We start from the raw sequence: 17529 nt of genomic DNA on the forward strand, positions 1-17529 counted from the left end.
AGAAAACAAATAATCCAGGTAAAAAATGGGCAGAAGAGATGAACAGACCTTTTTCCAAAGAAGACATACAGATGGCTAATGGACACAAAAATCTTTCTATTGGTGAATTAAACAGGCTAGTTCTGATTTTCACACATTCAAGAAAGGCAATTATGGTGTTACAAAAGAAAAACTTTTATTTTAAGTTTATTTATTTTGAGAGACAGAGAAAGCATGAGTGGGGGAGGAGCAGAGAGAGAGAGAGAGGGAAAGAGAGAGATTCCCAAGCAGGCTCTGCACTGTCAGCACAGAGCCTGACGTGGGGCTTGAACCCACGAACCATGAGATCATGACCTGAGCCAAAGTCAGATGATTAACCAAATGAGCCACCCAGGTACCCCTCAAAAGAAAAACTTTTAAGCAGAAAACCAAAAACTATGTTTATACATGTAGTTTGAACTTTGAGAAAGTCACCTCACCCTTCTGAGCTCCATGTATAAAATGAGATACTGAAAGAATTGCACTGATCCCTTCTTTCTTTTCTTTCCTTTTTTCCTTTCCTTTTCTTTTTTTTTTTTTACATTTATGTTTTTAGTAAAGCTTCACAAAGAGCATTATCTAATGCTTCACTTAGGCTCTGAGTAGATTCAAACAGAAGTTTACATAATTACTTGACTCCTGAGTATTTCTTCTTATTTTAACTTCAAAGACCTTTGTACATTGTTAAAACTTACCTCATTATTTCCTACCCAATAGTTGTATGTATATATATGTTCCTTTCATTGGACAATAGTCTCTTTAAGGCCAAAACAATGATATATTCATTATTTTATCGCCTATAGCTTCCCTTGTTCACTAGAAACTTAGGAATGATTAGCTCTGCATCTGAGAAACTCTTGCCTAATTTGCACTCCACAGAATGGCTCCCTGATGGCCAATGGAGATATTGTTTCAATGCCAAGTATGGGGTAATTGCCTAGTCTGCCATGCTTGGGAACCTGTGCTTAAACATTACAGCACTTACCACGCTGGAATATACAATAATTATCGGTTTGTTTGTCAGTGTCTCCCACTACACTCTGAGGTTCTGGAAGTCAGGACCCATGTCTTATTTTGCTCAATATCTCCAGGACTTAAAACAGTGCCTAGAAGATAATAGGATATCTCAGTAAATGTCACTGAATTGAGTTGAACTGAATCAAATTAAACTAAGTTCAGTTAAAGCCTCTGTTTGTCAGGATTCTCCAGAGAAACAGAACCAATAGGATAGGTGAGACAGAAACAGAGATTGACAGGAATTGGCTCACATGATTGTGGAGGCTGGTAAGTCCAGAATCTGCAGGCTGGAGACCGGAAGAATCAATATTGCAGCTCTAGTCCAAAGGCAGTGTGCTGGCACAATTCCTTCTTCCTCAGTGGAGGACAGTCTTTTTTCTCTTTAGCCTTTCAACTGATTGAGTGAGGCCCACTCACGTTACGGAGAGTAATTTACTTAACTCAAAGTCCACGGATTTAAAAATTAATCTCAGGGGGCCTGGGTGGCTCAGTCAGTTAAGCCTCTGACTCTTGATTTTGGCTCAGGCCACAATCTCGTGGTTTATGAGTTCAACTTCTGTGCTGGGATCCACACTGTTGGTGTGGAGTCTGCTTGAGATTCTCTCTCTGCTCCTCCCATACGCTGTCTCTCTCTTTCTCTCTCTCTCAAAATAAATAAATAAACATAAAAAATTAATCTCATCTTAAAAATATCTTCACGGCAACAGCCAGACTAGTTTTTGACCAAATATCTGGGTACTATGCCCTAACAAAGCTGACACCTAAAATTAACTACCACGAAGCTTATCTCCAGGTCTGTTCAAGTTTCCATAATTTCTTCCCTAGAGTATCTTACATAAAGGATCAAAATCTTATAGAAAAGTCATAAATTTTTTTTTTATATTACTGGAACAAGGTACTTTTTCTACAGAAAATTATCATGCTTCATTGCAGCTACATCATCTCAGGGAACATTGGCCCTGGTCTGTGCATAGATTAATGAGGGGCAAGGTCTCTGTGTACTCAGTATCTCCCTTCCCTTAAGATGTACAACTGAAGATCTGTGCTAGATAGAAATTATACATAGTGTTAATAGTAAAAGGATAAAAAAGATTTCCTCATCGCCCAGGTGAAGTTATTAAAGAAAGGAAGAAAAATCTATTACATCATTACAAAGTCCTTTTTGAAAACCCTTCAGTGGCCTTTCAATACCTATAGAATAATGACAGAAGTACAGCTTGATAGTCTTGTTACCTTGGCTAATAATACCTCTTTTCTGCCATTCCATTCTTATCTTCTTGAAACTTCCACTGTTTCTATGGCGACTGGGTGGCTCAGTTGGTTAAGCATCCGACTATTGATTTCCGCTCAGGTTGTGATCTTACAGTTGGTGAGATGGAGCCCCGTGTTGGGCTCTGTGCTGACAGCATGGAGCGTGCTTGGGATTCTCTCTCTCCCTTTCTCTTTGCCTTTTCCCTGTGCACACATGCTCTTTCTCTTAAGATAAATAAACATTTGAAGAAAAAAAGGGAAACTTCCACTGTTTAAACCCACAGAATTGCTCACAACTTCTCAAAATTTCTCATATAGAAGATCCATCCTTTTTCCCCATCTATGCTAGGACTGCAGAAGTCTGTGATGATCTCTCCTCCCTCCACCAAATTCCTACAGTGTTACTTTAGAAAGTTGTTCGGCATTTAGAATATGATATCTAATACCTCTCTACTTATTTTCTGCTGCTACTGTTGATGAATATCACTCTTATTTTATTTTATTTTATTTTATTTTATTTATTTATTTATTTAACGTTTATTTATTTTTGAGACAGAGAGAGACAGAGCATGAACAGGGGAGGGGCAGAGAGAGAGGGAGACACAGAATCTGAAACAGGCTCCAGGCTCTGAGCTGTCAGCACAGAGCCCCACGCGGGGCTCGAACTCACGGACCGTGAGATCATGACCTGAGCCGAAGTCGGACGCCCAACCAACCGAGCCACCCAGGCGCCCCTCACTCTTTTATTTTAAATTAATTCTTGTGGCTCAAAACTGAAACAGTGTTTGAATCACAAAAATACGTGAATACAGTGAACGATAGACCTCCAATCTGCACTTCCCAGTCAGTTGGCATCCTTTCTCTCAGGCAGTTAATGTTATCTGCTTCTTGTTCCCCTTTATGCACATATAAATATGCATACACACAAATTCTTTGTCCATTTATTTTTAACACAAATAGTCATATCCACTGTTTTTGCGTGTTGCTTTTTCCTCTCTCAGTTTATAAAGAGCTTTCTCATTCTTTTTTACAATTACATGCTATTTCATTGTAAGTGTACACCATAAATTCTTTAACCAGTTCCTATTGATGGACCTTTACAATTATAAAAATGCTGCAATAAATAACCTTATTCAAAAGTCATTTCTCCCATGTGCAACTCTCTCTCAGAATAAAGTCCTGGGAATAAAATTGCTGAGTCCGTGGATTTGCCCACTTGTAATTTTACAGACATTCCCAAATTGCCCGTCATGAAAGTTAGGCCAGATTACTCTTCCACAGCAGTGTATGAGAATATCAGTTTAACCCATAATTTTTCCCGCACAGAATGCTGGCAAACTTTTGTATCTTTGCTAATCTGTGCAAGGGAGTTGAGGAATCTGGGGACCGATCTGGGAAAAGACATGGACGTAAGGTGGCAGTAGCATACAAGAGCTATGCTGGACGATGCTGGAACAGGTTTGCATGCTGAGAGGTGGAAGCCCCTCATAGCGGGAGTCTCTCCAGATGCTGGGATTTGGGGGGTGGGGGTCCCACAACTCCAAAGAGGAAGACGGCAAAGAAACTCCCTTGGGGGAAGGGAGAAGAGGCTTGTATGGGGTCTTGGTAGCATTTATCAACAGCACTATGGTTTGGAGTCCCTGGATCAGAGCTCTGAAGGGCTACAGTGGCTGGGGGTCTTTATATCCTAGGATTTACCATAGCTAGCAGATGTTGGGTGCAAATAGGCTGTAAATGGCTAAAAATCTGCTTATTTGGGCTATGTTTACAATAATTGAATATCTAAAAATTTTAGTTTGGTGTCAGTGGGCTTTTGAATTAATAGGTTTCAGCCTGCTATGAAGAAGGAAACAATCTAAGGGTCAATACACAGAGACTATCTTTGTCCCTTAACATAACCATCTGAAAGGCAAAAATGGCATTTAAGTATAGTTATAATTTGTATTTTTTTATTATGAGTGTTACGGTATAGACTAGGCCACTGTAACAAAGAGACCTAAAATACAGTAGCTTAAATAAAATAGAAGTTAATCTTTCTGTCTCTCTTAAGTAAGCCCAGAGCAAATGCCTGAGGACTGGCAGGGCAGGTCTGTTTTTGAGATCATCCAGACATTCAAGTTCTTTCTTTCATGCTAGTAAAGTCCCCTAGAATGTGGTCCTCATCAGCGAGATTGAAGCTGGCTCATAAATACCACATCTGTTGAAAAGCAAAAGAGAGCATTTTTTTTTTTAATGCTTATTTATTTTGAGAGAGCACAAGAGCGGGGCAGGGGCAGGGAGTGAGTGGGAGAGGTTATCTTAAGCAGGCACCACAGCCAGCACAGAGCCCAACATGGGGCTCGAACTTGCAAAACTGAGATCATGACCTGAGCTGAAATCAAGAGTCAGCTGCTTAACCGACTGAGCCACCTAGGCGCCCCCAAAAGAGGGGGGCCTTTTTATAAAACTGCTCTTTATAAAAAAAATATGTTCTGGAAGTTCCATATATAACTTCTACTTGTATCCCTCTGGCCAAAACTTAGTCACACAGCCACATCTAGGTACAAGAAAAGTTGGGAAAACTTGAGGTTGTATCACCAAAAGGAGAGAAATGGGAACATTTTGCAGTTTCTGCTGTACAGAATGATTTCAATTAACTGTTCATCTTCTCTGCCCATTTTTCTTTGGGATTGTTAGTCTTGTCCTATCAGTTGATAGATATCTTTTATGTATTAGAAAAATTTGCATTTCATGATATGTTTCATGCTTTTCCTGACCATTAGACTCAAATTGTACTCTTTGTTGATTTCCAGTAATAATCAAAATTGTTATGTGAAATGAAAATTAACCTAAAGATCATATCTTTGTCTCTTTAACAGGTAACTCCAGCTATAACAAATTATGTAACTGATAAACTGGGGAAAAAGTTTGTGGAGCCTCCACCATTTGATTTGACAAAGAGTTATTTGGACTCAAACTGTACCATTCCTTTAATTTTTGTGCTCTCTCCAGGAGCAGATCCCATGGCCAGTAAGTCTACCTCCTGCAAACTTTTAGGAACTTATAAATGATCCATTTTGCTCAATGTCCATTTCTTACATGATCGTAGATCAGTTAGTAAATCTGGTATATGTAAGGAAAACCAACTGGAATCTTCCAGTTATGTGCCTGCACACTGAAACATAAGGTATATTTCATGATTTTACAGTAAGCAGTGGAACTATGTTTTGTGCTCTCTTAGGCCTGCTGAAATTTGCAAATGATAAAGCGATGTCTGGAAATAAATTTCATGCTATTTCACTGGGACAAGGACAAGGACCAGTTGCAACAAAAATGATTAAAGCAGCGGTAGAAGAAGGAACTTGGGTGTGCCTACAGAATTGTCACCTCGCTGTCTCCTGGATGCCTGTATTGGAAAAAATATGTGAAGATTTTACTCCTGAAGTCTGTAATCCGTCCTTTAGGCTTTGGCTCACAAGTTATCCTTCTCCAAAAGTATGTTTATTTCATGTGGAGTTTAGTACGTATATTTAGTCATCTCTTACATTGTGTAAGTTTTTTTTTTTAAGTTTATTTTTTGAGAGACAGAGTGGGAGTAGGGGAGAAAGAGAGGGAGACACAGAATCTGAAACAGGTTCCAGGCTCTGAGCTGTCAGCACAGAGTCCAACGTGGGGCTCAAACCCATGAACTGTGAGATCATGATCCAAGCCAAAGTCTGATGATTAACCAACTGAGCCATCCAGGCACCCATATAACTTTTTTTTTTTTTAAACACACAGTATGCTCTGTACAAGTTGCCAAGTTTATTTATTTATTTACTTTAGAGAGAAAGCATGTGCAAGTGGGGCACAAGTGGGGGAGGGGGGAGAGAGAGAGAGAGAGAGAGAGAGAGAGAGAGAGAGAGAGAGAGAGAGAATCTTAAACAGGCTCCACGCCCAGTAGAGCCCAACACAGGGCTCAATCCCATGACCCTAGGATCATGACCTGAACTGAAATCAAGAGTTGCCCACTTAATTGAGCCACCCAGGCACCCCTACGTTGTATATATTTTTTTATTTTCTATTTTTTTAATGTTTATTTATTTTTGACAGAGAGACAGAACATGAGTGGGGGAGGGGCAGGGTAAGTGGGAAACACAGAATCTGAAGCAGACTCCAGGCTCTGAGCTGTCAGCACAGAGCCCAACGTGGGGCTTGAACTCATAGACAGCGAGATCATGACCTGAGCTGAAGTTGGTCGCTCAACCGACTGAGTCACCCAGGCACCCAACGTTGTGTGTCTTAATCAAGCCTTAAATGCTTAACCTTAAGAGGTCTTAAAAAATATTTCTAGAGTGGGACGCCTGGGTGGCACAGGTGGTTAAGCATCTGACTCTTGATTACAGCTCTGGTCATGATCTCATAGTTCGTGAGATGGAGCCCTGCATCAGGCTCTGTGCTGTCAGCACAGAGCCTGCTTGGGACTCTGTCTCTCCCTCTGCCTGCCCCTCCCTCCCCCACCTCTTTCTCTCTCAAAATAAATAAATAAATTTAAAAATATATATTTCTGGAGTCCTCTTTCATACGCACTTTTAACCAACTAGTGTTTGAATTTGGGGGATTCAAGCTGCTTATCTTGTGTAATGCTCTGTTTATTCTGTCTTTAGTTCCCAGTAACCATCCTACAGAATGGAGTAAAAATGACTAATGAGCCTCCCACAGGTCTTCGGCTAAATCTCCTCCAATCATATCTCACTGATCCTGTTTCTGATTCTCAGTTTTTCAGTGGATGCCAGGGAAAGGAACTGGTAATGTTCAGCTTCTGGAGCTTTTCAAATGTGTTTTTAAAGTGAGAAAATATGGTAATATAAATCTTTAATAATGTTAAGCTTTGGCATTTTCTGAGAAGACTGATATTGTACCTATCTTGTTCATCATTTTCTTCCCAGCAGTTTGTGCTCTGCTTCCCACAGAGTAGACATTTAAATAAATGCTTGTTGACTGAATGAACATATCTTAGTTAGTACACCAAAATCCAATAATGAGTTTAAGACCCAAGAGTAGCAATCTATTTTCATATCATTTATTCTTTCTTTCCACAAAATGTGTGTTAGGTGCTTTCCCAGGTACTAGATATAAAGCAGTGAGAATAAAATAAAACACCTCCCCACAAATCTGCCATCATGGAACTTAAATTCTAGTGATACTGTTTTGACATATTAATAATGCTTTCCAGTGTGCTCATGTAATTTGCACATGGTATTGGAGACTTAGGAGTCCTAGTAAATAAATATCAACCTTTTTTTTTCATTCTTAACCACTAAGAAACAGGAAAAAGTATAAACATAAGGGAACAATTTTTTTTAAGTTTATTTTGAGAGTGAGAGAGAGAGAGAAAAAGCATGTGCATGCACGTTAGTGGGGGAGAGGCAGAGAGAGAGGGAGAGAGAGAGAATCCCAAGTGGGGCCCAGTCCTACCAACCGTGAGATCTTGACCTGAGCCGAAATCAAGAGTTGGACGCTTAACCGACTGAGCCACCAGGCACCTCAAGGGAACCAAATTTTAACCTTAGTTACTGATATAGACTAGGTTGGAAGATGTAGTAGACACCTGTGAACAAATGGGGCATCACTGAATAGAATTAAACAGACTTATCCACCCTCAGTGAGAACAGAGGAACATTTTCTTCCCCAAGGGAAGCTCACTTCTAAGACGAAGAGGGAAAAGCTGAGCAAAGCATATCTGGTTAACTTTTCCCAAATTTATCAACCAGATAGGTCCCTTCTCTTGCAGTGATTAATGCAAGGATGGGGAAAATCCAGAAGTGTTACACTGAGGTCTCTGCACATGGAAGGAAACGTCAATACTAAGGAAAATTGATTCCCTGCCCTCACCCCAACATGCCATTTATCACACTGGCCTATTTGAGCTAGAAAAATAATAGAATTGAAAATAAAGAATTGAATTCTTTGTAAGCCAGCTAGTTTCTCTCTGCTTCATACCTTCTGCATGCCCCTAGTTCTGAGCAATAAATTTATTTGAAAGTCTGGGAGAAAAGGAGGATATTTGGTGTTTTAGCTAGGAAAAGAGCTTAATAAAATGGAAACGGTGGTATGATGTCTGATCCCCATCTAGGGTTTGAGCTCCTGCAAGAAATCCGAAGATTTCTCTCATACCACAGGACCGTTTCTGGCCCATAAGCACAGACCAAAAGTGTGGAGGGATTATGACTTCCTTAAGAAAAACTCCATTGTGTGAAAATATGTGGGAAATACACATAAATTAGGTTATTGCTCTCATTGCCAAAAGGTTTCCCCTATTAAATGTTTCACCACAGGGGCACCTGGGTGGCTCAGTCAGTTAAGCGTCTATCTTCAGTTCAGGTCATGATCTCACGGTCTGTGAGTTTGAGGCCCCACATTGGGCTCTGTACTGACAGCTCAGAGCCTGGAGCCTACTTTGGATTCTATGTCTCCCTCTCTCTCTGCCTCTGCCCTGTTTGCATTCTCTCTCTCTCTCTCTCTCTCTCTCTCAAAAATAAATAAACATTAAAAAAAAACTTTTACCACAGTTTTCTTTCAGTATTATTTAAAATATGCTTTAATTTATGTACATTTCAGGAATATAGTTATTCAGTAATGCCATGGTGTACTTGTATTTTTTTTTTTTTAATTTTAATGTTTATTATTTTGAGAGAGAGAGAGAGCATAAGCAGGGTAGGGGCGGAGAGAGGGAGACACAGAATCCAAAGCAGTCTTCCAGGCTCTGAGGGGTCAGCACACAGCCCGATGTCAGGCTCAAACCCACTGACCGCAGATCACGAGATCTTGACCTGAGCAGAAGTCTGATGCTTATACAACTAAGCTACCCAGGTGCCCCTGTGCTTGTACTTTAATATTATAAAAATAATTTCTACTACTGCATCATATGAAGGTAGTTGGAAGGATTTTTACTGCATTTGGAGCTATGTTTGAAATGATCTAACTTAAACCATCAAGGTAGCATACTTGAAATTTACTTGGGGCGGTGGGGGAGGGGGTCTTCATAGAGGTGGATGGCCATCCTCCAGAGCACCAACACATATGAAGACGCCAGGAGAGCATAAACAAGGGTTTCAAAAGTGACCTCCACATGGAAAGTCATAGAATCAGGAACTATGTATTCGGGTTTATTCCTATCATAATGACTATGTTCGCTCACTTGTAGTGAGCATATGCCAGTGAGGCTACAGGATAACATTGAGCTACTGAAGTTGTAAATATCTATGAACAATACCAAAGTATTAGTAGCTACTACTTTGGCAAATGGTAGAACTTTTGCATTTTAATCAAGTTTAATATTGCAGTTTGTCTAGCTTTGGAGGTTTTGAGTCATAAGATTAATAGTTTTTATAGTATGCATTGTTTTTAAATAGAAGTTTGCAGAAATATATGATCATAGACTCATATAATGAAAAATACTGTTGATTCCCCTCATTTTACTAATGGAAATCTGATCAAAATTTTCTCTTGTTGCATAATTTTTATACTAAAGGCATGGGAGAAGTTGCTGTTTGGAGTTTGTTTTTTTCATGCCCTTGTGCAAGAGAGAAAGAAATTTGGTCCTCTTGGTTGGAATATTCCATATGGATTTAATGAATCTGATTTACGCATCAGTATTCAACAACTACAGGTAAAATTAGAAAGGAATTAACATTGCTGGAGGATCACTGTGTGTCAGGCCCTAGGCAATTCCCTTTGCTTAGATAAACTTACTCCTCCCAACATCACTAGTAGGTGGGAGATAGTAGTAAAAATTATAACTATGGTTTATGAAGCACTATCTCTATGGATTTCTGCCGCTGCAAGTAACAGAAAACCTGATTCGAACTGGCTTAAGACATAATGGAACTTATCATCTCACATAATAAAGAGGTACAGAGGAAGGACAGGCTCTGGAGTTGGTTGATTCAGCAAGTGTTGCCATCAAGGACCTTGGTTCTTTCTGTCTTTCTGCAGTGCCTTCCATAAGTGTTGGCTTTCTATAGGTCCTTATTATTCTCTACTCTCTTCCTCTGCTCAGTCAAAGCTACAATTTAGCTCTAAGTAGAAAAGGAATTTATGAAAAGAATATTTGGGTAGATCATAGAATCACCAAGATGGCTGGCCACCCCAGGCATCCAGACTCATATCCAGATTCACACCATGTCTTGGTAATAGCAGCTCCTCAACCCTGGTTGAATGTTAGACACCACTGCTCAGAGAGCTGCTGCACAGACTCTGGTCTACTCCAGGCCCTCTGATGTCATCAAAAAAAGATTCTTTGCTGTTCCTGCTTTTTCGACCTCTAAACCCCAGTTCAACGTCTAACTTGCAGGCCTAACCTTTAACTCTGAAAGAGGCTGGAATGGGTGCCTGGGTGGCTCAGTTGGTTAAGCATCTGACTTCGGTTCAGGTCATGATCTTGCGGTCTGTGAGTTCAAGCCCTGCATCAGGCTCTGTGCTGACCACTCAGAGCCTGGAGCCTGCATCAGATTCTGTGTCTGTCCCTCCCCTGCTCACACTCTCAAAAACAAATAAACATTTAAAAAATAAATAAAAGAGGCTGGAAAAGTGAGTGGCAGGGTTTTCCAGTTTCTGTAGACTCACAATGTGATCTATTCTGATAGTCAGCAGCCCCTGGACCCCTCCCGGCAAAAAAAAAAAACTGCTGTAAATGCCTACTGACTCAGACTTAGAACTAGGCACATTACTTATATTAATTTTCTTCCTCACAGCACCCCTGTAAGGTTGGTATTATCCCTATTTTTGAGAAAACCAAAGCTAAGAAATGAGTTTGCCCATTGAGGTAGGATTTGAACTCCAGTCTCTCCAACCCCAATACTTTTCCCATTATTTCTGTCATATTTTACTAAATATAGTAATCCAGATGGACAACCAGAGTATTAATATATTTCTGCTTCTTTGCTGTGACAAGAGCCTTTGTGACATGGAGCCTCGTAAAGGGAAACCGGAAGTGTTGATAAAACCCACTTGATGCTATTAGGTTTTACTTAGGTGGGGTTTTGTAAGGGTATGAATATTTAATCATATTTATAGCATAACAAATAATTTTTATAGAAATTGCTGATATTTTATCAACTCTTCCTTTTTTTAAATAAATGTTTATTCATTTTTGAGAGAGAAAGCGAGCATGAGTTGGAGAGGGGCAGAGAGAGAGGGGGACAAAGGATCTGAAGCAGTTTCTGCACTAACAGCAGTGAGCCCGATGTGGGGCTCAAACTCATGAACCATGAGAACATGACCTGAGATGAAATCAGATGCTCAACCAACTGAGCCACCCAGGTGCCCCTCTTTTTTCTTTTACACAAGGCAGAAACCTTAACTAGAACAAACGTATCAATTTGAAAATCCCCGAACAACTGATGAAATTAGTGCTTATAGAATCACGATTACATGATAAAATGACATTGATTCTAAATACTGGGTTTGTTTGTTTTTTAAAAATAATTTAGTAGATAGAGCGCAAGCTTGGAGATTGTCTTGCTAAAACCATTCTACTGCAGAAAACCAGTCAACTGAGAATTCTCCCCCTTCTGGCCAGGCCCCTGCCTGCAGCCTCTGGTGTCATCAACCTTTCTGGTCCCAACACTGGAGCTGGAAGGCATAGATTAAATCTATCTTTTATATCTTCAAGAACAGGGTACTTGAGAGGGGGCAGTCTTTAAACCATCTTTACCTAGTCATACCAGCAAAATACTGCTTGCTTCCAAAAAGGTTAATCAATGAAACTGATGGCTAAGTTGATAGACAACCAAGGAATGAGTTGTTCTCTACATCTTGCATTTGCCATGAATTTAACATGAATTTCTCTTGTGGTTTCTTCCTTTAGTTTTGGGGAAGGAGGGAAACCCAGTTAAACACACCTTTCTTTCTCCCAAAGAGAAGAAAGGGAGAAACTCTCCTCTTTCACAAATAACTTCTTCACCACGCGCCCCCCCCCCCCAAATTGTACTTTCCCTCTGTCTGTCTCCTATTCATATCTCTTGATACTTCTCTTCCTCCTGAAAACATGGAAGTCTCCAAAAAAGATTGATATCTTCTTTTAAGTTGGCTCTGGATAATTTAGAGATATTTTTTCTTAACTGTGTACCATTTCTGCTATAATTCCTGCACTATTAGGTAATTTTCAGGGGCAAGAAAAAGGTCCCATCCAGTAACTTATACCATCCCAATACATATAATACCAAAGTTCCTGTGTGTGGGAAAATGTAAAGGAGAAATAAATTCAGGCCTTCATATCACTTCACATTTCCCAGACTCAGTTTCCTACTTTACAGGGTTATTGGGAGATGAACAAGACAATATAAAAGCTATGCAAATAGTAGTTTTTATTACTTTTTAAAGTTTTATTTATTTAAGTAATCTCTATACCCAACTGGGGCTCAAACTCACAACCCCGAGATCAAGAGTCAGATGCTTTTCTGACTGAGACAGCCAGGTGTTCCAGTTTTTATTACTATTGTAAATGGTGTCATGTTGTGTGAAACAGGCTTTGGCACTAAAGTTTGGAATTTCTTTGTTTTTATCACATTGCAAACAGTGTCCAAAACCAGGCACCTGGTTCTCGGCCTTGGTGCTTTTGGCATTTGGGGTCAGATAGCTCCTTACTGTGGGCAGCTGTCCTGTGCACTGTTTAGCAGCGTCTCAAGTTTCTGCCCACTAGATGGCAGTAACACCTCCAACCACAGATGTAAAATGTCCCCAGATATTGCCAAATGTCCCCTTGGGGACAAAATTGCCCCCAATTAACAACCAATACCCTAAAACAAGGGCAAATTACCCAAATCCATATGAAAAAGACTTGGTAATTTTCATGTCATCTTTTTTTGTTAAACAGTTTTCTTATCACAGAAGCAATACATGTTTATTTCCCACCCTGCCCCCCCCCCCAAATTGGAAGATGCAGATAAGCAAAGTAATTTAAAATAAACATGAACAATCCCAGCCATCCAAAGGTAACTCATGGTGATAATTCTTTCAACCCCACCTCTATGCATCTTGACATTTAATTTCATCTTAAAATGGAAATGACGTGAAAGACTTTAAGGTTTTTCTCACTTCATTTTTTCTGTTTCAGTTATTTATAAATGAGTACAACACAATTCCATTTGAAGCCATCTCCTACCTGACTGGGGAATGTAACTATGGAGGAAGAGTGACAGATGATTGGGACAGACGTCTCCTCTTAACCATGCTGGCTGACTTTTATAATCCACAAATAATTGAAAACCCTCATTACAAGTTTTCTCCCAGTGGAAACTATTTTGCACCTCCCAAAGGCTCCTACGATGAGTACATTGAATTCATTAAGGTAACTGATGTCACTGAAAATGGGGTTAGACCTAAGTGTGATTTTTCTAAAAGCAAATAATGAAATGTTCCCCTGTAATATAGAGGGCTAGCCAAGTAGTATGGTTTTCAATCAACTTTCAGTATCTTTTGTTCCTAGAAATTACTGAAAATTGGGAGAGTTTGATGTCTCGTGGATTAATGTGTAGTTGATTTTTAACCCTTTGGGGGCTGCATGTGTTTACCTTTTCAATTAATGTATCTGGTGAAAATGTGATGCTTCTTTCTTCATCTGTTTTCTGGTAGAAACTTCCATTTACTCAACACCCTGAGATATTTGGATTACATGAAAATGTTGATATCTCCAAAGATCTGCATCAAACCAAAGTCCTCTTTGAGTCCTTGCTTCTCACCCAGGGAGGCTTCAAACAGACCAGATCCTCAGGATGTACTGACCAGATTCTATTAGAAATTACTGAAGATATTCTCAACAAGGTGATGTTTAGTTTAGAATCTGATGCTTATAATGTAAATTAAAGTGGTCCTGAAATGGCAATCTGAGCACTCCGGTTGAACAGCATTAGGATCTTGAGTGGGATACTTTGCCTTTGTGAGGATTAGTTCCCAAATCTGTAAAGTGGTGATTATAGTACCAACTGTATAAGGTTCTTGTGAACATTTAAAAGATCATGAATTTGGGGTGCCTGGGTGGCTCACTCAGTTGAGCATCCGACTCTCGATTTTGGCTAAGGTGATGATCCCAGGGTTGTGGGATCGAGCCCCATGTGGTGCATGGAGCCTGCTTAGGATTCTCTCTGTCTCTCCCTCTGCTCCTCCCCTGCTCATGTGTGCACATACGCTCTCTAAAACAAAAACAAAACATGAATTTAAAATGATTTGCATGATGGCACATAGTAAGTTCTTAGCAACTATAGTTGTGGATGAGCGAATGAACATATGACTTATTATTGTTTCCAAAGATAATGAATAGACCTACTTTTTAAAAACTGGAGGAAATGGTCTGAATTTGCTGGTTCAAGGGGTGAACAGTTTTTAATCTGTATCTTAGGGAGTGAGGGGGTACAGGGAGGTAAGATTAGCACTAAATTAGCAACTACACCTTTTTTTTCCTTCATAATATAGCTCGAAGTACTTAGCCTACTAGGTAGAGTGGGATGATACTCTTTCCTGTCACCTTTTTTCTGTGTCTTAAATTCCATAAGGAACTATAAAGGGAACTTTAGAAGGATTATGATCGCATGTGCAGATCTTCACGATTCCCCTCTGGGGTAAATACTATAATTGTCCCCATATTTCAGTGTCAAGTATTCTGACAGAGCAGAGCCTGACCCATAGTCCATCTGTCTCGAAGACCCATGGACAGCACACCCCACCTCCCCCTTAAGGAGAGCCTCCTCGCGGGACATGTTGCTGCAGCCACTGGAGAAAGAGGGGAGCTGCCCTGCTGTAACCCTTGGGTGAAAGCCAGCCAGCCTCCTCCCACTCTGTCCCCTGGACTGCTGCTTCTGCTCTTTGCCTCTCTCCCCCATGGTCCCTTACTGGTTCTGCAGTTTATCTCAGGGGATGGGGAATGGTGGTTCTGGCCCTTGCAGAATGGTGGCTCTCACAAGGTCCCTAACAGGAAGTTACCTAACAGTGGCATTTTGGACTTATTTGGCATCAAGGGTCCTTGAATGACAGCAGCTAGTGTGACTTACATTATTGTAAGTCTTTTGCACCGCTCAGGGACCATCATCTACAGACACTCTGGGCAGCTCAGTTCTTTGTTCAGAACTTCCCTGATTGGGAAACTTCTTTGCCTTTTAGGAGTGTGACTTCCAGTGTCTTAAGACTTGGTTATCAGTCCCAAAGTCCCCTTCACTTCTCAAGCATCTCTGAGGTGCCTCATAGAAATCAGACACTTGATAGTCTTCTTTCTCTATAACCTGGAACCCCGCTACAGTCACACATTAATTATTTGAAAGTGGGGTAAGCTAAGCTATTTGGAGCCACTTAATAACTGATTGAAAATAACCCTAAAACATAACCCTAAAACAGTTATGAAATGGAAAATCTGTTCTATCAGTGGAAAATGAGATTTGGCTTACAAAAGAAATCACATGGCTTTTCAGAAATCTGTATCTTCTGCAAAGTGCCATAGCCTATAGTAAAGAGCATGGGCTTTACAGTTAGAGAGACCTGTGGGTTTAAACAAATCACCTTTTGGCTGTGTGCCCTTGGGCAGTTATTTAACCTCTCTGTACAGTTGACCCTTGAACAACACAGGTTTGAACTGCACAGATACACTTACATATGAATTTATTTTTATAAATACAGCACAGTAATATGTTTCTTCCCTTCTTTAAGATGTTCTTAATATTTTCTTTCAAGCTTCCTTTATTGCAAGAATACAGTATAGAATACATATGACATACAAAATATGTGTTGACTGTTTATGTTAGTGATAAGGCTTCCAGTCAATAGTAGGTTATTAGTAACTAAGTTTTTGGAGGGGCACCTGGGTGGCTCAGTCGGTTGGGTGTCCAACTTCAGCTCAGGTCATGATCTCACAGTCCATGGGTTCAAGTCCCACGCCAGGCTCTGGGCTGACACCTCAGAGCCTGGAGCATGCTTCGGATTCTGTGTCTCCCTCTCTCTGTGCCCCTTTCCTGCTCATGCTCTGTCTGTGTGTCTCTCTCTCAAAAATAAACAAATATCAAAAAGAATTTTTTTAATTAAAAAAAGTTTTTGGGGGTGCCTGTGTGGCTCAGTTGGTTGAGTGTCCAACTTCAGCTCAGGTCATGATCTCACAGTCTGTGAGTTTGAGCCCCGCATCAGGTTCTGTGCTGACAGCTCAGAGCCTGGAGCCTGCTTTGGATTCTGTGTCTCCCGCTCTCTGTTCCTCTCCCGCTTGCGATCTGTCTCTGTCTCAAAAATAAAAACATTAAAAAACAAGTTTTTGGAGAGTTGAATTTATACATGGAGTTTTGACTATATGGGGGGGGGGGGGGGTGTGGAGTCGGTGCCCTAACCTGCACTGTTCAAGGGTTAACTGTACTTGAATATCCTCATCTGTATAATGGAGATGATAATGGCCACCTGAGAGTGTAAGGTAAAGGTGAAATGAGATAATGTATGGGAAGCAGCTACAGCTCAGCCCACAGTAACTGCCTCGTGTTAGCTATTAGTGATAGGACAGCTGAATGAAGTGAATTATCCATTCTGAGTGTAATATGTGACCTTCCAAATCCATTCTCTTAGCTACCGAATGATTTCAACATTGAAACAGCACTATTGAAGTATCCTGTGAGCTATGAAGAGAGCATGAATACTGTGTTAGTACAAGAAATGGAAAGATTTAACAAGTAAGGATCTCTACCCTTGTGGGTTCAGAAGACAACCAACCCAAGTTGATAAAAAAAAAAGACACACATTAAAATTTTAAGAAAAAATTATCCAAACCTGCCATTTCCTTAGGATCCACTCCTACTCTTTAAAGTTGTATCATCTTCCGCCACAGAAGCGAGGGTATTTTTTAGAATGCAAAAATGATGATGGAAATGAGATCTATTTTTACTTACATGTGAATTTATTTTTGTGAAATTTATGTGAAAATATTCATTCATCATAATTTTTCATCCATCCTTTACTAGTCTCCTCAGGAACTCAGGACCAAATGAATATTAATTGAGCCTGTATGTAGTTACCTCTTTTGTCATTGTTCCACCATGTGACACATGCACCCTCCCTTTTCTTCCTGAGTCCAACCTAGGTTGATTAGGTACCCCATGATAGCAAACAAATTTTTGCTTTGAATTTTTTAAATGTTTATTTATGTATCTTGAAAGAGGGAGAGAGAGAGAAAGGAAGAGTGAGGGAGGGGCAGAGAGAGAGAGGAAAAAAGAATCCCAAGCAGGTTCCACACTGTTAGCACAGAGCCTAACATGGGGCTCA

General features: G+C 40.2%; 1 protein-coding gene across 4 annotated transcripts in view; it reads left to right on the top strand.

Moving 5' to 3' along the window:
* The window catches only part of DNAH12 (dynein axonemal heavy chain 12), a 214949-nt gene that overhangs the window by 179582 nt on the left and 17838 nt on the right, over positions 1-17529 (top strand). For all 4 annotated transcript variants that reach the window (XM_058726464.1, XM_058726466.1, XM_058726467.1 and 1 more), the window contains 7 exons: positions 5145-5295; positions 5507-5760; positions 6912-7052; positions 9779-9916; positions 13364-13597; positions 13882-14070; positions 16837-16940. In XM_058726464.1, the coding sequence (XP_058582447.1) occupies positions 5145-5295; positions 5507-5760; positions 6912-7052; positions 9779-9916; positions 13364-13597; positions 13882-14070; positions 16837-16940 (1211 nt within the window). The remainder of the gene's footprint in view (positions 1-5144; positions 5296-5506; positions 5761-6911; positions 7053-9778; positions 9917-13363; positions 13598-13881; positions 14071-16836; positions 16941-17529) is intronic.

Source organism: Neofelis nebulosa, chromosome 4 (genome assembly GCF_028018385.1).
Source record: "Neofelis nebulosa isolate mNeoNeb1 chromosome 4, mNeoNeb1.pri, whole genome shotgun sequence".
Taxonomy (NCBI): Eukaryota; Metazoa; Chordata; class Mammalia; order Carnivora; family Felidae; genus Neofelis; species Neofelis nebulosa.